This window comes from Ambystoma mexicanum, chromosome 9 (genome assembly GCF_040938575.1).
Source record: "Ambystoma mexicanum isolate Mex_15411 chromosome 9, UKY_AmexF1_1, whole genome shotgun sequence".
Classification (NCBI taxonomy): Eukaryota; Metazoa; Chordata; class Amphibia; order Caudata; family Ambystomatidae; genus Ambystoma; species Ambystoma mexicanum.
In genome coordinates, this window is record NC_090931.1 from 971,033,126 (window position 1) to 971,056,580 (window position 23,455).

The following is a 23,455-nucleotide window of genomic DNA, read 5'->3' on the forward strand; positions in this document are numbered from 1 at the left end:
CCAATTGTGGATGTATTAGTTTGCAACCATTTCTCCGTGAGGTCCTGTACTCGATAAAAGAGCTGTCTTGGGCTTTCGCCTGATTTTAGTCGGGTTTCCCGGAATTGCAACCTATAGGATTCATCGTCCATTCCCAATCTCTCCAGTACTGACTTTTTGATGTCGGCGTATGGGGTGTCCCCATTCGGATTGGCCGCTTGATATGCTCCTTGCATCACTCCCGTGAGAAGGGGCGCCAGGAAGAAGGACCACCGATCCTGTGGCCATTGCGCTGCTCGGGCTATCCTTTCAAAATTTACAAAGAAGAAACTGGGATCGTCTCCGGTCTGGTACTTTTGTAGTACTGTAGGGGGAATGGCTGGATGGGACCGTTGTGCAGCCACTGATTCGCCTAGAATCCTCAGCGCTTCCCTGCCCTGCTCTTGGGCTACGGTTTGTACCTGGATGGCTTGCTGTAGGGCTTGGCGGTCTGCTTGGGCTTGGTGTCCTTGCACCTGTACCAGTTGCTGCAACTGTTGTTGCCCCTCGGCCAGCGCCTTTATGACTGCCTCCATGGTCAATGGGATAGACGTGTCTCTGTGAATCCCACCGCTGCCACCACTGTTATGTAGTGAGCCAGAGACAAGTAGGTAAGGAAACAAATGAGGTTTTATTTGTGCAGCAGACCAAGGGTTAATCAGTTCGGGTATAACCAGAAACTTCAGCAAAGGTAATAAGGCAAAATAAAATAATGGGTCTTCCAGGCTGCTCGTAACACAAAACTCAAGAATGGCAAATTCGTTCTTCCAAAAATGACGAATTATAACGTGTAGCTTAAACTTACAATGTTCTCAACTAAATGCAGCTCATAACGTGGAAACACACACAGGACTGGTAGCTTTCCTTGCCTTTCGTTCCTTGCAAACCATCGGAGTAAAAGTCCTCCTTGATGCAACATGTGTTAGGGGTTCAAGCGTTTTCAGTCCACGCTTGAATGGTTCAGAGCCTCTCCTCCACGCTCTGCTACAGGTTCCTGGACACAGCCGTTCTGCGCTGTCCTCGGGCTGCAATTCGCTAAATAAACAAAACTTTTCCCTTTTTCCGCCTTGAGATTCCTTTCTCGTCAGGCGCCTTCAGCAGCTGGGCAGTCGGGAGTGACTGCAGGATCGGTACGGGGCACTCCGGTGAGAATTCCTTTTCCTTCTAATATGCCCACCGATATGGGTTAATGGTCTCGTCCCATTCAGAGCCCACTCCGTCAGCCTCGTTCCACTCCTGCAAAGCGAGAGACAAAGTAAAACGTTTTTTTGTGCTTTTAACGCCGATGTGCCTCCTCCCAAGTAATTAGTGTTGGGCCGTTTTAGCCCGGGGCTCTTCACACCTGATGCTAATGCCTCTCCTCCCGGCTTCAACCTTATGGAGTCAGTTTCGTTTTTAACCCCTGATTGCCCAAAACCCCCAGTGTATGGAAACGTGGCTTTTCGTCTTTTCTGTCTGTTGCCTATTTTCTTTTCCTGTCTTTCATTTTGGTTATGTGTGTAGTGGAACGTGCTGTCATGTATTATTGGTGTCTTTTCTTCTCCCGTTTTCCTTATTTTTGGTTGCGCTTTGATTAGTCTTACATTAGCCTGTTGAGGCATTCTGGGAGATGTAGTCTCTTGCTCATTCATGTTCTTCAGTCGGTGTATTACATGAATTGGGTTGATAATAGATACCCCCTCGTCCCTCCTGTCTTGTTCAATAGTGGCCGCTACTATGTCCTCATCACAGACCTATGTCCAGAAACCATTGGATATGAAAGATACATACTTTCATGTTTTAGTGTGGCCAGCGCACAGGAAGTATCTTGGGTTCAAAGTCGCAACGACTCATTTTCTGTTCAGTGTGCTTCCCTTCAGCATAGTCTCAGCGCTGAGAGTATTCTCCAAAGTCTTTGCAGCGGCAGCTGCCCACCTGCACAGAAAGTCCGTTTGGACAGTTTTTCTGAAGTCCAACTAAGGGCTTAGTAAAACCATTGAACTGAGACAGTATAAGACTCCACTCATAGTATAAGGCTGTACCACCTAAGTATATGGTAGTGTATACTGAGCAGCCAGGCTTATATTAGGAGTGATAGCGGGCTGTAGGAAACTACAAAGAACCTGTAGTACACCAAGAATTCAATAGAAACACTTACCACCAGAAGTATTATACACAATAAAGGTTAATTATACATACAAGTAGGCCCAGTTAAGTCTTGGGGTAAGTACTGGTCATAGAGGCATAGCACATTATAAAAACAACACAATACTTGAAGGTGCACTGACCAGAGCATAAACCTTTTTCAGAATACCTAACAGTAAATCTAGCTAAGTCTGACCTTATCATACACATTTAGTATAGGACACACCTATTCATGGAGAGTAAAACCACAAGTTACTTTTAGATTACTTTACAGTAATTCAAGGGTAGTAGACCCTGTCAGCTATGCAGTGACATTCGGCAAAGAAATCACATAATCAACCAACCCTGTTACCTGGATACTTTTCGGAATAGTGGAACACATATTCAAGGAACAGTAGAAATCTAGAACTATTATTCAGGATAACACACAGTTATACTAGGTGAGGAAAATATTTGGTGTAATATACTATTACAGTTGCCTTTCAGGTCAGTGGAACACAGACTAAGGTAAACGATAACTTTCTAATTTATTTTAGGATGGCCCAAGGCAGGCCAAGGTAAGTGAAACCTGTTGACATTTTAAAGGGGCTACCAGCAACTTAAAGGTAAATATAACCTAAGGCAGACTTATTCTAGACAGGTTAACGGCAAGTCAGGGAAAGCAAGACCCAATTGAGGCACTCATACATTTACATCCTAACAGGAATAGTCAAACTACCATGCCCTTACAACATGCTATCCCAGCATCAGGGGACAACACTACAGCCATGTCCACAGACACTGAACTTGGCAGCTTTGCTCCTGAAGTTCTAGAGTTTGGACATTTAAACCTGCCCCAAAGATGTATGGACATGTTAAGAGGCGCGTACACATAACACTAGACACTGCTATTTCAACAAATGGGAATGCTTTTGTCTTATGGTGCAAAACATGCAGCATCAACCCTGTTGGGCAGAATTGCATGCAGTACCCTCTGGGAACACCACATACAATAAGGACTACAGGTGTAAGCAAAAACCAACCCTTGGTATAAATCTGTACCACACACTTTTGGTAGCGAGTTGAATAGCCAGGCTTATCTCAAGAGGGAACGCGAGCAGTAAAGGAAGTTACACAGAAGTATCACAATCACAGTAGTTCAAGTAGACACTTACACTCAAGGTTTCTTGGTAAAAGATACTTAAACATTTATTTACACAATCATTTAGAAAACATTCACTAGTAGAAATCAACTCAATATTAAACACCATTATACTACAGTACAAAACTCTAAGTTGTAGGGACAGTTTGAGCTCCCCTGAAAAAGGAGCCAAATGGCACTTCAATTATTTTCAATAGGCGTAGAAAGACAAGACATGGATTAGAAAACACTACTTTTAGGTAATGCAAAGGTTCAATATACCAGGAGGGTCAGTTCAATTCAATAGGCCAGGCCAAAGTCAATAGTCTACAATAGTCTAGTGTTCTTGGATAGGACAGCACAGTTATGGTACAGATGGAGAAGTCTTTGTAAACGTTTTTAGAAGTAGTTTAGACGAAAACTAATGACATGCTGGGTCACAAGATGATGCAAGTTGGGAAAGTTTCACTAAAGTGAAGCAAAAAGATGTAGCTGAAGACGTTGGTTCCTGGCAGTTCCTGCAGATATCTCTGTTCCTGAGCCTCAGTCGTGGGGACAAAAGGGAGGACGTCGGGGGACTCCTGCACTGCGCTGTATCGTCGTCGGAGCAAACAAAATGGAGTCACTTTGGTTCAGTAGCCGTTGCTTCAAGACACAAACTGGTTTCCCTCTCCCTGGCTAAACCTTAACCAGCATTGAGAATGGTATCCAGGTGTCTTCTGAGCTGATTGGTCCCACCAAGTCAAAGGAAGAAGCCGCCCTTGAAGGAGCTTCTCTGTCAAATGGAGATCTGGTGATTCGGAGGTGCAGCATGGCTTCATCGGGCAAACCAACAGTCGAATGGTTGAAGCAGCCGTCCTCTTCCAGCTAGTCTTCGGTTCTTTCGTTCCAGTGGTCGACTCTGCTTTCCAGTCCTGGCGACTCGCCTTTTAAACAGTTTTCTCCCATTCATTCCAGCCTTGCTGTCACTCACCCAGCACGGTGGCTGTCCTTGCCGGACAGCCAGCCAATCACGCCAGAGTGCATTTGGGTCTCCTAGGAGACCAAGCACAGGGAGTTTCGGGCACCTCCCTCACTTCCTGCCCACCGCAGACACTAAAGACGCTATGGGCGGACTTCAGTCCTGAAGCCCGCCAAAGGCTCACGAACAAAGGGACCAAACCTGGTTTGGCGCAAAGTTAAACACCAGAAGGACCTTTCCACAAAGAAATGGTGAAAAAAGATGACCGGAGTCTGTTTTTACAGAGGGATCTTGGGCGCCATATTGAAAAACATGGCGGCCCTGATTTTTAGCTACTGGTGTTCGCGGTCGGGAAAACTCAAGGTAGTTCGTTATAAAACCACTGCCACCAGCAATTTCAATAGGAATGGGTAGCTTTTGACAGCGACAAGAGTGTTTAGACATAGGGGATACTTAGTAACCCCTCCAGCACTCTATAGGAAGATAGGGTGTGCTGGGTCTATGAATTTAAAAAGACTAGTAAAGTCATTCTCCGGGGAACAGTAGTTCATCCCAGAGAAGTTATTTAAACCTTGGGAAGTCCAAAGGACACCCCTGTGCCTCTGCACTAAAGATGCTTTGTGACACAACAATAAAAAGATGATGCCTATCGAGTTATCTAAAACTCCATAACCAAAGAAAATGAACACAGAAAAACAGAATTAAAAGTTCAAAGGCCCAAAGGTCAGCAAAAGAGCTGGGGGTCTCTAAGGTAGGGAGGAATTAGCACCTTTATGAAAATTCTTCCAAACAAACCCCATTCACTGTCCACCTTCACATATAGGTCATTACTTGCTTTATCGTCTGGACTCCGGATTAATCATTACTTTAAAACAATCAAGCAGCGCTTTCAGCATACACCACCTCTCAAAGTAAAGTATCATGGTGGAAGGTTCCAGTAGTTATAACTTTTATGGAGGGGGTAAAAAGACTATAGCCTCTAATTTCTAATACAACTCCTGGTTGGGATGTAAATGGTGTTCTTACAAAACTCATGGGGCCCACCTTTGAGCCAAAGCATAACTCCAGTCTTCAACACCTCACTTAAAAGACTGCTTTGCTTGTAGCTAGCAGTTCAATAAGAAGTCAGCTAACTGTAAGCTCTCTCTGTTCAAGATCCGTTTGTTATTATTCACAAAGACAAAGCTGTTACGTACAAATCCTTGTTTCTCTCCTAAATGTATTTCAAAGTTCCATGTCAATCCATAGAACTTCCTGATTTCTTCCAAAATCCACACAGTTCAGTAGAAAGCCTCCCCTCCATACACTAGTCAAGTAGTAATGTATAAGTGAAAGTGCAGTAATGTATAAGTGAAACAAGACAAAACCATTAAGAAAAAACAATCCATTCTTTGTTTTCCACACCGTAGGAAGAGAAGGGGACCCTATCTTTAAGTCTGCAATTTCAAAATGGATTGTCAAATGCATCCAAATCTGTTATTCTTTGTCCAAAAGAACATTACCATTCACCCCCGAAGCTCACTCAACTCGAGGTACCAGGGCAACTTGCACTTCATTGCAAATGTGCCCTCACTGCTGAGATGCACGTTCAAAAAGTGATTCACAGGTGGGCCAGGCAGTGTTAAGACATCTTTTGCTGCTGAACCTTCTAACAACCCACCACATTCTTCCAGCACTGTCTCCGTTGCTGTGTATTCCCACAATCCGGCCTGACCTACCCTTTCAGCCTCCAGACAAGTATCTTCCTGGCTTTATTGCCATTCTCATAAAAGCATTGTTTAGCTTTCAATAGGGGCAATTCCGACCTGGAGGCTTCCGTCATATTAATCTGGGATCTTGCGTTTTGCAGATCTTGAAGTGCTCTGCAACATCCTATAGCTCTGTTCCTTTTTATTTTAACTTCTCTGAGCAGATTACTACCTCCTTATCGTATTGTCTCGAGAAGCTTTGGGGATGAGCTTCCCTCTCATGCAAGCTTTAAAGGCGTCCCACCTGGTCATCTCTAAGACTTAATTGTTGGGTTGTTTAAGAAGTAATCTCTGTCAGCGTCAATTTCTTTACTTATGACTGGATCTTTAGCAAGGAAGGGGTCCGTTTTCAGTGTTTGGGTCTGGGTTATTGTGGTGCTATATCCAGGTAGATCCGGACTGGGGCGCGGTCAGAGAATCCAATATCGCCAATCTCTATCTTATCTATTTTATGGATTATATTTCTGGTTGTGAAAATAAAATCTATTCTTGAATATACCCTATGGGAGTGTGAGGGGAAAATGTAATCCTGATCATTGGTATGAGCGTGCCTCTAGGAATCCATCAAATTAGATTCTATAATTTTATTCTTCAGGTCATTACATGGCTGTGTTGCGCCCCAAGCCTTTAGAGGCATCCCATTTCGGGTCTAGGTTAAAATCACCAGTTAAGATAATATAAAATAACTGCATGCGAAATACAGCAATTCTCTGAGGGCAGAGCACCAGAAATCGTTTTGGTCTGCCTTTTGGTTGATAAACCGATGCAATGGTTACCTGGGTTTCATTCAGTTATCCCGTCAAGAAAATGTATCTACCCTCTTTGTCAACTTAGTTATGCTAACATAATTTGTAGAGCCCACTGTCACCCAAGGGTATCATTGTGCTAGGATGAGTAAAGGTAGAGAAGAGGAAACTAATTAGAACAGGAGGGTTTTCAAAAGACCTCTGAAATCCAGATGTTTAACACTGCTCTCGGAGATGGAGGCAGCGTATCCCAGTTTTGCTACTGAGAAAGCACGATCTTCAATCCTAACACAAAAGGAAGAAGGAACAGTAAGCAGACAAGCCGGAGCGAAGAGCATGAGTGGGCTGGAAATTGAGAAATTTGTCCTGAAGATAACTAACACAGAGACCATTAAAGGCCCGATGCACCAAGCAAAGAGACTTGAATTCAATTTGCTTGGCCACCGGCAACCAGTAAAGGGAGCGAAGAACCAGCGTTATGATTCCTGTAAGGGATACCCTAGCCGCTAAGGTTCTACAATAGCTGAAGCCGATGGATTAGGCTCTTAGGCTGGTCAGGATAGAGCGCATTACAACAGTCAATGCAACTTAATACCTGGGCGGCAGCCACCGGTGACCAAACCTTTGAGGGGAGCAGAGGAAGGACCTTCCGAAGAATCCTCAGATGGTAGTGTGTAGCTTTGCAGACATCCGCCACCTGGGTACTCATAGAAAGTGTGGCAGAGAAAACAACACCCAGGTTCATGATCGCCGCCACCAGTGCCGGAATGGCACCCAGTGCTGGGGCCAGAAGGCCGGGGTCCACAGTGAAGGAAAGTGGGGGGGCAACCACAAGAACCTCAGTCTTGTCGCGATTAAGCTTTACCCAATTCTGATTCACCCAATTCCCGTCGTCCGCCAGGCAGAGGCTAAGACGTGACGACACCTCAGCCTGGTCGAGATCTAAACGCACCAGGATCTGGGTGTTGTCAGCATAGGCATAGCATCGGAAGCCAAGGGAACAGATGAGAATCATTTATAACGTGCGACTTGGAATGCCCACCCCTCTTTTCTTATGCTAACAGGATTAAATCTATTGGTGCAGAATATTTTTTTTAATATAGTCTGCCTGTGTCAGACATATTCAGGTGAGTTTCCAGGAGACACGTTTGGTCTATACACTCCTCCCTTAGCTTCTGCCAGAGCTCTGCTATTTTCCTTAGAGAATTGATGCCACTTACATTGTACGTTACTAGACTAAATGACAGCACATGATGAGGGGGGAGTTTTGTGTTTGTTTTGCCTCTCCACAGCCCAGTTCCGTCCACCAGGCCGCATGTAAGAATCTTGTGAAAGGAACAGAAAACAGGTTGCCCAATTGGTTCTCATTAGCTACACCGAACTTCCTTGCTTCATCAACACAGAAAAAAACGTAAATGATCAACAACACAACATACAATGTACAGATTAGGGTGCGTTAGGCCAGTCATGTTACAACCTCCACCGGCGATCCTTGGTGTATGGAACATTGACTGACCAGTTGAGCCCTGGGAGGATAGCCATCCCCCTTCATAATTGTGGGTTCATAGAGGAGGAGGTTGGGGGGGTGTCAGGCCCCTACGTACAAATGTACTTTAGCCTGTGATATAAGGTCAGTCTACGTTGGGTCGTCTGCTGCGGCCGAGGGACCCCTGATCCTGCCTCCGTGGTCAGTTGCTGGGACCTTATTCTATTGACTAGATCTTCGTTAGCAGTATGTAGTGTGATTCCCATAATCTGTGCTGCTTCCTCTGGAGTCCTACAATGCCGCTGATCATTCTCCTATGTGAATAGTAACCCGAACGGAAACATCCATCTCTATTTTATCTTCATCTGTTGAAGTTTTCTTGTCATGGGACAGAAGGCTTGCCTCATTGTGAGGGAAAGGGCTGCTAGCTCTTGATAACAGAGTAATTTTTGATTTTGGAAAGTAATAGTTCCTAATGCTCTGGATGCTCTCAGGATATTCTCCTTAATGGTATAGTTGTGGAAGTGTAAAACTATATTAGAAGGTTGCGCCTTGGGGCCTTTCCGTATTGGACCCACTGTGTGCACTCTGTCCAAGGTGAGACCCTCTCTCACAACATCTGGGAATGAATGTGTCTTTGACTTATTGGAGGACCCATCTTTTCAGGTCAGGTCACTTCATCCCTTCCTCGACCCCTCTGATCCTTTGATTCTCCCTTCTCTGTCTGTTTTCTAAGTCTTCGATGGCAGCAACCAGGGCATTTATACTATCTTTAGCATCAGCCCATTCACCTTGCAGGTGGATCACATCATCTTGAAGCGATTGGACTGAATCCTCTGCATATCTGAGCCTGGAGTTGACCTGTCCTAGGTCTCTGGTGAGGTTTGCCAGCGATTTACATACCGCCATATATAGCTCCTTGGATCTTCTTTTTAACTGGGAGGGAAAGTTTCTTGTTCAAGCTTCTTAGCCACTCTATTAAGTCTTGCATTAAAAGGGACATCTCCTGTGGCTCATCTAACACCTTCGATTCTGCTTGTGATATCCTCTGGTTCCCTGGTGTCGCACTTCCACCTCTCTCGGTCACTGAGGGCCTGGGGAACCAGATTGATGACATTGTCTTTGAGTTGCTCATGGACTTTTGTGGTAACTTTAGTCACCTCAACTCTCTCACAAAGCCATGTTACAAGGGCCAGCCTTTAATGGGCCTATGTAAGCTAGGTGTTTGAGTTAGAGGGTATATTTGCTTCTTGCAGAGAACCCTGTCTGTCCCCTGGGCGTCTGTATACCTGTGCCTTTGGTCTGAAGAACCAAGGTTGTGGGTCTTCCTTGCGAGGCGAGTCTGACGCCTACAGCTACACTGTCATATAGTCTGATACTAAGCCTTTAATATGGGATGACCAGGTGATGGTGGTTGAGCCTCCCCCATACGCGAATGCAGTGTTCTCTTACTTGATCCCTAAATGGCTCATCAGCTCACTGTGTCTCCGGTGTCGAGTGATTCGCAAGCAAGGATGCTTCCAATTTCTCATAGATGGTGGAGGGTCTAGGCCCCAGAAATGTGCCTACTGCGCTCAGTCTTCTGACCATCAGGCAGCACGAGGCCCGGAGTGTCCTCCCTCTGGGTCGGTCCTCGCTCAGCACGACGGACGAGTGCTTTCCTCTTCTTCAGTGTTCCCGGAGTGCTCCCGGCACGTGCCATGACCATCAGCTATGTGCCTAGATCCACCCACGAGGCACAGCAAGCTGGCTTCTGGGGTCTAACTCGGCCTGCTGCCCAGTGCACCACACCGCAACCTCAGGCCACACGATGGGCCTGCAGAGCTGAAGCACCTAGAAAGCTTGTAGGCGCGACTCAGATTTGGTGACCCCCTCAGGGCCTCCACAGGTGATACGAGACCAGGTCCCCCCTCTCAAAAGCGTTAGTAGTCGGGATAAGGCATAAAATCCAGCTGTGGGACTCTGAGGCGAGCTAGAAGACAGCCCTTACGAGTTCTCCCCCATGCCTCCCCCCATACTCAGATATTAAGCATCCCTCACAGAGAACCTTTTTTTGTTTTGGCGCCTGTGAGAAGAATTTGTGAATTTCTCTTGTGTCAAAGCCTTCACTACGTTCTTCAGAGATTGATTCTGACATCTTGTGCATGGAGTTCTACACCAACGTGCAAGGCAGAAGACGCTCTGCACATAGCTTTTAGAAACATCCTTGAAATGTATATTAGTAGGCTGAAACATTTTATTCTTTCAAGAAAACCTTTTGTTCTGACCATCTGTTAAAACAGCCTTTTTTCAATCAAGGCATATGCATAAGATTTGTTTTCGGTATTGCATTTTGTTAGTCCAAGGTTAATTCAGCATTAATAATGCCTTCTCTAGTAGTGGCATGTGCATGAGGCTTTGCATGCAATCCTTAACATTAGATTTACAGAGTGGCATACTAGCAGATGCTTACATTGCATGTATGTCAAGGAATTGTTAACTCGACATATATACGTCGACAGTTTCAAGTGGGGCAAGCAGTTCTTGAAAATGTTTTTCATTTGCGCCTGACTCTCCCACTAGTAACTACTGCTTTATAATGGTTCAAAAGCATGTTCTCTTGAGGAAAAAAACATATTAAGAAAGGTTTTTTTATCTTTGTTTCTCCTGCTTTAGGGTCTTTCATTTTTTTTCATGATGCTATCCTTTTTTTTATGAAAGGCTAAATGGGCTCAGTTCTTGCTGAAGAATCTGAAGTTTGACTCTGGTTTGGAGTTTAAGTACCCTCCAAGCATTGTTTGGCAAATAAAACATCAAATAATGTGTACATGTTACTGGGCTTATGTTTTAAGTGTATTTAAAACTGCTATTGTATTTTTAATGTGCAGGATTACGAGCCCCAACATCTGAGAATATTTAGTGCACATCAACATATGAAGGATATACTGGAGAAATGTAGTTAAAACCTTTTTTTCCTAATGCCCGTTTTGAAGGTTCTGTCCAGGACGACCAGTTTTAATGTTCTCCTTCCATGAATCTACTCGCACTTGCATTCATTAGATACAATTGCATATATGCTGCTGTGCAGTATGATTTAAAAGTTGTACGCTTTCAAAGCATTCATGCATTCTTTTGAGTCCTGTTTTATGCTAAGCCTTAAAGTTCACCATCTGTAGGTGTATGCAGTAGAAAATTAAGTTCTAAGCAGTATATTCCTTGCAGAAACAGACTTGCACAATATTTTTCTTTCTTTGCAGGTGTCCCGACAGTGCCATTACTACCATCACAGTTAAATCCATCTCTAAGCTCTGTGTCACCACTGCACCCAGCAACTACACTAGCAGGTAAAGTTGCAGGTTTGCACTAAAGATTCTTTTTAACTCTGACTGAGTGTGATGAATTGTGCACTGTTGGTGGTTGTGATGGGCTGACGCTTTTAGAACATTTCCTATATTTATTTTTTTTACACACCATGATTAAGGATCGAAGTCAAAAATAGGACGTTGATGATGCATTCCTGTAATACTCTCCCTACTGTGACGTGTACAGTACTAATGATCCCTCACACGTCGAGGTCCTCAGATAATTTTTTCCCGCCATCAGGTTGGTTATATTACATGAGTTCTGAGTGTATTCATATCTAGCTCGAGATCTAGCAACACTTTTTATATTCATTTAGTCCTCTTGTACCAGACCGCATCGCTGAAGATCTTTTGACAGAGCTACTACTTGCCCAACACGAATCATCGCCATTGGGCTTGTATTTTGTATTTGTTTATTATTTGTATTGCGCACCAAACCCGGAGTTAACTGGGCGCTTGAAAAAAAACCTGGGGTTACAGACATGGAAAACAGTCGTCAGAGCATATTATCAACAAGTGGACCCTGGTTACAGATGGGTCGAAAAATAAGATACAGGGTATGAAATGCAATGGAAAGCTGCAGGGGCCTAGCCCTGTAGTGTCCAGGGATGGTCAGGATGGTAAGAGCTATTATAGAGCATGCATAGTATTCAGCCATTTTTTTGTGCTGGCTTTAAAAGTGAGGAATGAAGGTTCGTGCCTGATGGGGATGGGGATGGGTAAAGAGTTCCAGTGTTTGGCTGCTTCTATTGGGAAATTGGCTCCTCCTGCTGTCTTTAGATTGAATCTTGGGACCACTAGATTGAGGGACTGCGAGGATCTGGTAGAGCGTACGGGTTGGTGAATGCAGATTTCTTTCAGGGCAGCGTTAGTTAGGCATTTGTATGTGATGGCCAGGGTGCGTAGAGTGATTCTGTCTCGGATGGGTAGCCAATTGGCGTTATGTCTGTGAGTGGAAATGTGACATGATCTAGGGAGACTAAGTGCGGCTCTTATTGAGTTATTTTGGAGTACCTGGAGTTTGTTTAGGTTGTGTTCTGAGGAGCCAAGGAAGAGTGTGTTACAATAGTCAATTTTAGATAGAGCAAGTGCTCTGGCCAGCGTTAGGCAGCTAGTTGTGGATAGGTAATCTTTGCAGCTGTAGATCAGTTTGTTAGTGTAGGCCGTGGAGGACGCAACGCTATTGACCTGTTTTTTGAGAGAAAGGGTTGAGTCAAAGTAGACCCCCAGAGTTTTTATCTCTTTAGAGACGTTGATTACGTTACCATCAATGATGAAAGAGGAATATTTGGGATTGAGTTTATTCAGGGGTGCCTGAGTGCCCACAATCATTAACTCGGTATGATCATCATTGAGGCAGAGGCTGTTGGTGGGCATCCAGGCCTGGATTTCAAGATAGATGCTATTTAGCAGTTTGGAATAGTGGCCGTAGCAGCCAGTGAGGTGGGTGAGGACTTTAGTGTCATCAAGGAACACAAAAAAGACTCGGGGGAAACTTTAAATGGCCCTGAGATTCGTCCCCAAAGCAAGGCTTATGACAGTTTCACAACCAAAGAATCTCATGGCCTCCATGTTGTACCTCCTTTGGGATGAAACACACCACGCTTCAAACTACCTTGACAAACCAAACAATTATGCCTTTAAGGTAGTACATACAATTATAATACTTTATTAAACAGATAATTCATGAACATATTCATATATTCTTAAAACTCAGTGCGTAGCACTAATCTATTAAAAAAACATTTTTATTTAATGTTCTATTTTTTAGAATTTGAAGTGCAATGAAAGCTGTACACCTAAACATGTAACTTTTTTAAAATATAAAACCCTATACCGCAACCTGTTGTGCTCATTTACTGGTTGCGTATACAATATATAAGACCCTGCACAGTGATAAACACTCCTAACTAGTACACAAGACAGTCCCTATCTTGTAGGATGCTCTCTTACAACACCCTATACCCTTAATAAATCCTCCTGTGTACTGATGTGGTTCTAAACAACTTAATAACTCGTTGTTAAATGTTGGCTATTTATACAACATATTGGAAAAACTGACATGTTTCGTTCTTTGTTAGTAGTTAAAGATATATAAGAACTTCTTCACGGGCAAATAAATAAGACATTTTATCAAAAAGACACAGGTCTTGACATTTTAAACACCATATATACAAAATTCTTCCTTCTTCGTGGTGCACTTCACATACCCTAAGGGGGACAACATAGAGAAACAGCCGTCAATTAAGCTGTACAATTTTACATAAAGCCCAAATTCAAGCAGGAGCAAAAAGTATCCTACTGACGGCTTACCATAATGGCATTCACAAATAATGCTTTTAAACGGATGGATAGACTTGTCTTCTTTGTAGACAACTAAAGATCTCAAAACACAAACACACCAATTGATGGAAACCGTACCTAGCGCATCACTTTCCAACTTCTCACAATAAGGTGCCTCTTTAAGCACCACTGACTAGGAAGTCTCAAAGTGTTATTAGATAAGGAATTGCCACTAGATGCATCTATACTGCCCCTCCTAAACCCTTCGTGCCTCTTGTAACTTGTCTAAAGGCTACAACTGTGGCTCATAGTCCTCTACCTCCAGAGACTACACAGTAAAACACTAAATCAAAGCTACCAGATTTGCTGTTCTCGACACTTTAATTTGCCATAATCTGTTATTGTTTGCCCTAGACACCAGTTAGAACGTGGTGTCGTAGTTCTTAAATGAGGGTCTCTTAGTGATACTACTATGTATGATAGTAATAATACTGGCGGCATGTTGCTTACCCTTAAAATAGCGGCACCCTTCCGCCCGTACTTGATTTTGATCAGACGATTTCAGGTGTAGTAATCCAATCCCCTGGCGTACGCACTGTATGCATGTTCTACCGCGGAGGATTACAGTGGGCGTGCGCGTCTTACTCGCGACCTTCCAACCTGTATATCAAAGCCGGGCACTAGAGAATGCTCAATTCTGATCCGCAGTGAAATGATAACTCGCGTGTCCCAGACCTGGAGGCAGGACTATAGGGCACGCAGTAAATTTAACCCTGTTGGCCGAAATAACTTGATTGTCTGCATAGTTAGTGTAGACGACACCCAAGTTATCCAGGCGGTCGAAGAGGAGCTTCGTGAAAATATTGTATAATGTGGTTGACACAGGATCCCTGTGGCACACCACACGAAATTGGGGTCAGGTCTCCTGAGGCCGATGGGTAGAAGACTCTGGTGGTCCGGTCAGATAAGAAAGATTTAATCCAGTCGGAGGAGAAAGCTGCAGCTGTAGTGAGGTGCTTGGTTAGGATTTGGTGGTCGACGAGGTCGAAGGCTGCGGAAAGGTCAAGTAGTAAGAGGATAGCTAGCTCGCCCTTGTCCTTCACCTCGTCCATTTGGATCTAAAGATCCAAAAGTGCTGTCTCAGTTCCATGTCTGGGTATGAAATCAGATTGCCTAAATCCTAGAAGGTTGTACTCCTCTAAATGTTTCTGGTTTTGCAGATGGGCAACACGGTCCAGAATGTTTAGAAGGAATGGGACGGTGGTGATGGGCTTGTAGTTGGTGGGGACATTTGGGTCAAGGTTAGGTTTTTTTAATAGAGGCATGACTCAGGCTTCCTTGAGGTTGTTAGGAACCTGATTGGAGAAGAATGAGGAGTTTATCAAGGAGGCGATGAAATGTGATTTCATAGAATCAGTGGTCAAGTAATTAAGACTTCTCCTGGCCTTCCAGCCTATACAGTAGGGAGAGTGGGGGAAAGACCTATACATTTACTTATATTGGAGAATGTCTCCATATAGCCCCTCCTTTGATTTACATGTTATCCCTGTCTACTAGCTTTGACAGTGGAGAATACTTTATTTAAATGTTACCACACATGCAATACAAATTCCCATGGAAAGATTTAAAGTAAGTGCCAGCCTTTTAGCAATGTTGGCACACTCCAATTGATGAGGATTTAGGTTTGAAAGATAACATGCACCCTGTGCTTGATCAAAGACTGGCCTGAGCCATGACACGTGGAAATAGGTAGATAGTCCTTGGTTGCGCTTGTCTTAAGAAATACATTGAACTATGTTATATATACATCATCAGATTGTTTATTCAGATTTAGAAAACTCATAAGTTTGCTTCATAGCCAAGAAAGAAAAAGAAATAATCAAAGTTCACTTGAAATTCACTGGGTTTCAATAGTTATTGCGTGTGACCTCTTGGAGTACATTTAGGATTCACTGGTTGCTCAATGATTGTAGCTAATTCCCTCAAATGAAATTGAAATTCACTGATTTTCAATAGTTATTGCGTGTAACCTCTGCGTGTGACCTCTACACGTTTTCCCCCGCTTTATGCTGAAAGCGGTTCTTCAGGAGGTATAGTTACAATTATACTTAAGTTTTGTTTGAATAATTTGGTCCTTTGTAATGTATTAATTACATACATACAGTTGCATTGAACAATTTATCTTATCGACAAAGTTCTTTGTTTTGTAAGATTTCCATGCATGGCAATGGCAATTTATACATTTCTTTATGGTGGTCGGTGTGAACTACACCCTGCAAATCAAGGGCAGAAACAAAGTTGTGGGCTGTATGATTATTCAAATAGTTTACATTTTAAATGGGAGATTGTACTTACTATTCTCTGCTTTTGACAATTAATAATTTATAGATGGGGTTCAATCAGGAGTGTACTTGGCTTGAATGGTGATAGCCATACAGTATTCCTAAAAATGAAGCACAAATGTTTGTCAAATGTCTAGTTTCCTGAAAGTGCTTAGAGGAACATTAATCAATGATTGAGAATGCTAATGAATACATTGGGTTTGCCCAAAGGATAGAGGCCAATTTTAAGAAAAGCTCACCTGGTTCAAAAATGCTGTGCGTTTTTGCTGCGAGTATTCTGCGCTCTGATTGCCGTGGATTGAGAGTCAAAATGGCTGCCTTAAGTTGTGCGCAATGCCGTCATCGCATACATAGACGCAGTGACATCCTACACACACGCCCGGTGGCCATCTTGGATCACAGTAATGTTTAGATTTATCGTTTATTCAATTATTTAAAAGCACGGAGCTGCAAATTGTAATTAATGATTTTTGTCGATTCGATTTATAGATAAAGCAGCCCCAAATGTGCTTAGTCCTTGTTGCAGGTAAATACACACCGATCTACTAAAAGGATTCAATATCATTTTGTTAAAGTTACCTGACTTGAAAAAATTAATAAACTGTCTGTCTGGCAAGGACAGCCACCCTGCTGGGTGACTGACAGCTAGGCTGTAATGAATGGGAGAAACCTGCATAAAATGCAAGGCTTTATGGCTTGGAAGGCAAAGTCGACCATTTGATGAAGGAATCCGAAGAAGAACTTGGAAGAGTCGCTGCTGCAACTCCTGGACCTTTGGTTTGCCCGGTGAAGCCCTGCTGCTGTGCTGAAGCTCCGAATTGCCTCGACTAGAGAAGCCCTGCAAGGACGACTTCTCCCCTTGAGTAGGTGCGACCAATCAACTCTAAAGTAAGCCACCTGGACATCCTCTCGAAGCTGGTTGAATTCCACTGCAGTCGCTTCTGGAACCGAATAGCCAGGGAGAGGAACACCAGATTGTGTGCGTTACTTTTAAGCTGGCCAAGAGCTCCAGGAAGATCCTCTGGACTCTCAGGAAGCAGGACTGACCGAGCCTGAGCCACCTCAACAGAGTGCTGGACCCCAGATGCAAGGAAAGCCCATCTCGACAGCCAGGAACCGCAGTGTTGCTATTTGCTGTAGACGCGAGGAGCTGAAACACCGAAGTGCCACTTGGTTGAAGATTGCTGGTTACGTTAGTGACCATACCATTGCAGGAGTCCCCAGAAGTCCTCCCTCTTGTCCCCACGACTGAGGCACAGGAACACCAGGATCTGCAGAACTGCACAGGAACAGAAGCCATCTCCTACACTTTTGTTCAACCTAAAGGTACTGTAAAGTCTAAGAGAACTTGGCTCTTGTTGTGCCACCTTGCTTGATCGGAGTTGAGACTTGTCTCGGTTGCTTTTGTAGAGTTGCTTGCATCTTCTACTTCTCACAGGCCTAACAGCTTGTGACCTACATTTGATTCTACTTTTGCTACAAAGATTTCTAAAACATTGTACAAGACTTTTATATACCTGCAAGAGGTGCTTCAGTTCACCTTGACTTTTACTAACTTAACATTGACTGCCCTGGCTCCCTGAATGACTCTTCTCTCCTCGGCTTATATGTTTTGCCTTCCCTCCAGGACTTTGCATTGGGTGATTTTTGAAGGTACTTACCTGATTAAGAATTGTGTGAGCACTTGTCTTATTCTGCAAACCTCTTTTCTTTGACACTCCTCTATTATATTCTAAATGCCACAGTGATATACTAATGTCCACAACACCCTAGCTATTGAAGTCACCGGTGGGTGTAGGTAGTGTCTGTGAGTCGTCCCAAATGGGTATTTGCTGATTTAGAAAACTAGGAGTGTGTATTTCTGAAGTGTATTTGTGTGTTGCTTTATATTGCTCCCTTCTGAAGAGGGCATATTCAAACTGACTGTTAAATAAAATAATATTTTTTTTAATCAAGAAAGCTTGTGTGTAAGAGTTTATTTAGATACTTTTTACTGTGAACCTCTGTGCAACTCCCCTACAGCTCACATTGACCCCTCTTGAGATGAGCCTGGCAACTCAACAATACTACCAACCTGTATAGTATAGACTTGTACCAAAGGTTGGGTTCCTATTGCCAGGAGGTCAGGTCTGTTGTAGTGCACCCAAAGGGTACTGCATACAATCTTGCCTAAGAGTTCTTTTCTACCGCAGCCTGATTACTCAGCTGCAGTACAGCACGATTGGGTGACCATTTCATCAAAATGGCCTGCCCTTCTTTTTTTGCCATTTTCTGTTTGAGGTCTTTCTTGGGTTTTACTCTGTGCGTTGAGCCAGGTTTGAGCCCTTTGTTTGTTTTGCCTTAGGCGGGCTTCAGCCCTGAAGCCCGCCTCTGGCTCCAGTGTGTCTGGAAAGGCAGGATGTGAGGGAGGTTCCCAAAACTCCCCTGTCCTTTGTCTCTAGGAGTGCCTGAATGCTACCAGTTCTGATTGGGTGGCTGGCTGTCCTTTCAGGACAGCCACGTGCTGTGTCATTGACAAACTAGAGTGTGAATGAATGGGAGAAAACTGCTTAAAAGGCGAGGGTTTTTGTACTAGTCAGTCGACGACTGGCTGAAATACCCGACGGAAGAAACCATGAACGAAGCTTGCTGCATCCTTCTGGACTTTTGAATTGGCCCGTGAAGCCCTGCTGAAACTCCTTTTACAATTCGACAGAAAAGCTCCGGAAGGGATGACTCCTTCCCTGGGGTTAGTTGGACCAACTAACCCCGAGGCGAACTCCAATGGACCATTTTCCCTGGCTGGCTGTACTTCTTCACTGCTGCAAGAACTGAGTCCTGGGGGTTGAGTAATCCGTAATAGAGTGCAACGTCTGAAATCTGACCAGAAGCTCCAGGAGTCTCCTAAGGACACTCCAGAAGCAGAACAACCAGAGCTCGAGTCCCCTCACCAGAGTGCAGGAGTGAAGGAAGCCCAGCCGGTATTTGTGATCTGCGACGGTGCTCTTTACCCGCGAAGTGCCACTGCATCGAAAAGAGCCTGTAGGTGCTGACAAACCTCCCAAATACCGCTGCATGAGTCCTCCAGACGTCCTCCTTCTTGTCCCCACGACTTATGCTCAGGAACCCTGGGTCTGCACCGCTGTAACAGGACAGAATCCAGCTGGACCACTCTTCGTCAAACCAGAGGTACTGTTTAGACTTGGGGTACTTACGTCATTGTCATTTAGCTGTGCTTTTCTCAGTTGGGAATTGCAGTGGCTTACTTTCAAAGTTGATTCCAACTCTCCTTTCACAGACTTAACAGCTTGTGACCCTAGAAGTAATTTTCTACCAAACTCTCTAACTTTGTGCAAGACTTTGATTCTCGAAGTGGCTTGGCTCCATAGACTGTTTCAAATTGATTTTGGCCATCCTGGCTCCCTGCAGACTCTTCTAGCCCATTGACTTTGATATTGTGTGTCCCTCATAGGTGGTAACTTGTCTAGATTTCATTGGAAGATTTGTGTCCTCACATATACTGAGAACCTGTTCACCCTTTTTTCATTCCCTGAACCTTTCCTTTCTGCAACCTCCATTACTGTCCTTGTGATTTAAATCACCTCAGGGTGTAGGAATTGCGTAAGAAGCATATCCAATGACTATCCACTGACTTGTTTTGATTCTGAAAAGTATTTCTAAAATATACTTACATTGTTACATGAATTGCCTTTTTAAAGAATGCTTATTTAAAACGATGTTAAATAAATAAATTATTCATAACTGAAACCTTGAGTGTAAGTGTTACTTGGCTACTTGTATTTACGGATTTCATTTGTACAGCTCTACAGCTCACATTTACCCCCTAGAGATGGGCCTGGCTGCTCAGTCACACTACCAACTTGTGTAGTACAGACCAATACCAAAAGGTGGGTTACCTAATACCACACAGTGTCACTACATCAATTCTTACCTAACGGGGGAGGGAGGACTTTAGGGGGGGCTGTGGGGGAGTGGACAGCTGGCTCAAGTGGATAGTTCAAATCAGGATGGGCACAGGGAATAGGAAAGCATTCTTACTAACTACAATTGATGTCCGGGGCTAAACTCCCCGGTTAAACGGAGGAAAGTGGAGCAATTTTTGAAATGTTCGAAGGAGAAAAAAAAAACATAAGGTTATTTGAACGAAAATAACTTGGTTTTCTCTCCTGCAGACCTTTCAGACTACCTGCTCCCCCACCCCTTTACTTACCTTCCGTCTCCGCCATCCCTCTGCAACACTGGTTCCCTTTACTTATGTGCATGGGAACCGGCGCTGGAGATACTTTTTTCTTTTATTCTTTTTAAAAGCTTTATGTGGGTCACAGGGGACACCCCCACAACCTTCCATGTGATTACAGGTGACACTCCTGCTCCCCTTGTTCACTGTAATCACACCGAATGGTGTATGTTTTCGAAATTCTTGGCTGTATGTAATTTTTATACAGCCGAAATTCAGACAGATCTACCATTTGGTTTATTATTTACTGTCTTTTATATGGATACCCACATATAGTGCAGTCCAATGCTAATGGAAAGATGGGAAGGGTTCTTTTAGCCATAAGAGAGGTGCCTGGTTTGCACATTATTGCCACTAAGGGAGAGAACAAGGGCCGGTATATCTCGGCAACAGTCCGGTGGGATGGGGGGACTTACACCTTGGCATCTATATGCGTCCAATACAGGGAAGGATGTTTCTTACGATCAGTGGTGGCCAAAATTGATAAGTTTGAAACAGGGAATCTAATCCTGGTGGAGGATTTTAATCTGGCATGGGATCCACATATGGATAGGAGTGCAAGGATCTACTACAATCGAGGCCCCTCCCCCCCTCTATGAAGTTGTAGTGGTGCATGACACAATTGGCCCTAGTGAACTGTTTGAGGGAGATATGTTGTGAGAAAAAAAGGACAGATTATGTCTGGCTGTCTAGCACTTTACTGGGTAACAGCCTAAAATGTCGCCCTCGGAATTCAGACTCCAGAAATTCTTATTTTTTTTTCTTCCTTAAACCCCCCCTCTTTACACCATATATATATATATGTATGTATGTGTGTATATATATATATATATATATATGGGAAGGGTTTGGGGTATAATAGTGGTAGTAGGGGGGGCTGCAGGGGGTCTCCCCCGCATATGTTTGTGGTGTAAAGGGGGTTGGAAAAATAAAAATGTCGGCATTTTCGGCGTCGGAATTATGGGGTCGTAGTCATCACAGAGATCCCTTTACTGGGGCAAGTGAAGGAGGTGGACCTGGGAGCGATAACACGATTGAACCCTGTGCCCATTACCTAAATGAACACAACATTGGACGCGCAGGAACACATTATCTCGGCTGCGTTTTAAGGCGACCCTTAGTGGGGATTTAATTGCCAAAAAAGTACAGACACTGAAACAACTAAATCAGCTACAGGCAGAGTTAGAAGCCAGAGTCCAACAAGTAATGGCCAAGGTGGAGATTGATCCGGGAAATGCACAGAATACAGATAGATTAAGGGCCAGCTGGAGGTTTTCCCCACCAGGAGACCTAAAAAATCCCTACTAGATCTACAGCAACCATTTTATGTTAAGGCAAATAAGGCAGATCGTCTCTTAACACGGCAGGTAAGGAAAAAAGAGACATCCAGGATGATCCTCAAAACAGGGCAGGGGCATGTGGGAGCTCCTCCTCAAGTGGTATAATAATGGCCTTCATGGCATTTTACTCTGCCTTATACTTGTCAGACTCCCCCCAATGAAAAGGCTCACAGCTCGTATCTTTCCCAATGCCCCTTCCCGAAGATTACACTGGGGGAGAGGGAGGAATTCTTTAAAATGAACACAACAAGAATTCATTTTTAAGGAAGAGGATATCTTGCCTGAGGAATAAGGGCATCAATTATATCGCTGCCAATTAAGGCCCCAGATACGGATGTTTCCCTGCGATTTCTTTTCTCCAAGGCTTTTTAACAGGCATTGATCCCAGTGTTATTCTATTCAACTCTTTCGGGAAATCTGGGCAAATGACCACAACTATGGAGGAGGCAAAAGTGGTAATGCTTCCTAAACCTAACAAAGACAGTACGCAGTGCGGGCCATATTGTCCTACTGCCCATATTAATATAGACACAAAATTATACACTAAAATACTGGCAACTAGATTGGAAAAGCTACTTCCCAAATAATTTATTGCCCAGGATCAATCGGGATTCATCGGACAAAGGCAAACGTTTGATAATGCGATAATACCGAAAAGGCATTTGACTGCGTAGAATGGGCTTTCGTATTCCACACAATGGAGGTCATGGGCTTTGGGTCAAAATGTTTACCGATGGTTCGGGCCAATTACTAGTCACCTACTGTGCAATTGGCAATTAACGTCCACCTTTCCCAAGGCAATAAACAAGGGTGCCTTCTAGACCCGCTCTTATATGCGATCCATTTGGAGCCGCTGCTATCACGCATAAGTTTGGTGCAGGAAATCAAGGTGATCAACTTCGATTTCTAGCGCTGATTCCATGCTGCGGGCAATTTTGAGGAGCTTATGGCGTTTGGTTCCATTGCAGGCATAAAAATGTATGCCCACAAGTAAGAATTGTTAAATTTGTCCATGCAGAAAGCTCAGAGTCAGGGGATGCGGGAGTCAACTCCTTATTTTGGCAGACAAGAGTATCCGATACCTGGGGGTACATATTACTACATCCCTTGACTCCCTATACCATGCCAATTATTCTCCTCTACTAGGGAAGGTGAAGCAGCTGCTGGAGTGGGGGCCCCTATCAATTTCGGTGTTAGGGAGGATTCATGTCTTCAAAATAGTGATACTCCCCAAGATTCTGTATTATTTCCAGGCACTTCAATACCGGTCCCACAGAAATTCTTAGGACTCTTCAAAAACAGATGGGGTCATTCATTTGGAATAATAAACCTAGGGTTGTTATAAAAATACTAATGGCACCCAAACATAAGGGAGAATCGGGGTGCCTAACCACTGCCTCTAGTATCCCGTGGCCCACGTTTGAGTGGTTCACGTGAGGTTTACAGGAAACCAGAGTAAGATATGGCGGCGGATGGATAGAGCGGTATTAGGGGCATTTTCCTAATGTCCTAAGACTTTAGTAAGCTATCCCAGTGGTTTGTGGACCCCAAACTTAGTACCAGTCTTTACTAGCTGAGGACCTTGGTAGAGTGGCCGAGCAGTCGGGCTTATCAAGAGGAAGATGTGAGCTGTAGGTAGATACACTGAACCCAGCTAGTAAAGTACATCAAAGAAACACACTTAAATGTATATTAAAAGATATATTTAT

General features: G+C 43.9%; 1 protein-coding gene across 2 annotated transcripts in view; it reads left to right on the top strand.

Moving 5' to 3' along the window:
- Window positions 1-23,455, top strand: part of GORASP2 (golgi reassembly stacking protein 2) — a 547,667-nt gene that overhangs the window by 455,488 nt on the left and 68,724 nt on the right. For both annotated transcript variants that reach the window (XM_069616189.1, XM_069616190.1), the window contains one exon: window positions 11,440-11,526. In XM_069616189.1, coding sequence (XP_069472290.1) covers window positions 11,440-11,526 — 87 coding nt within the window. The remainder of the gene's footprint in view (window positions 1-11,439; window positions 11,527-23,455) is intronic.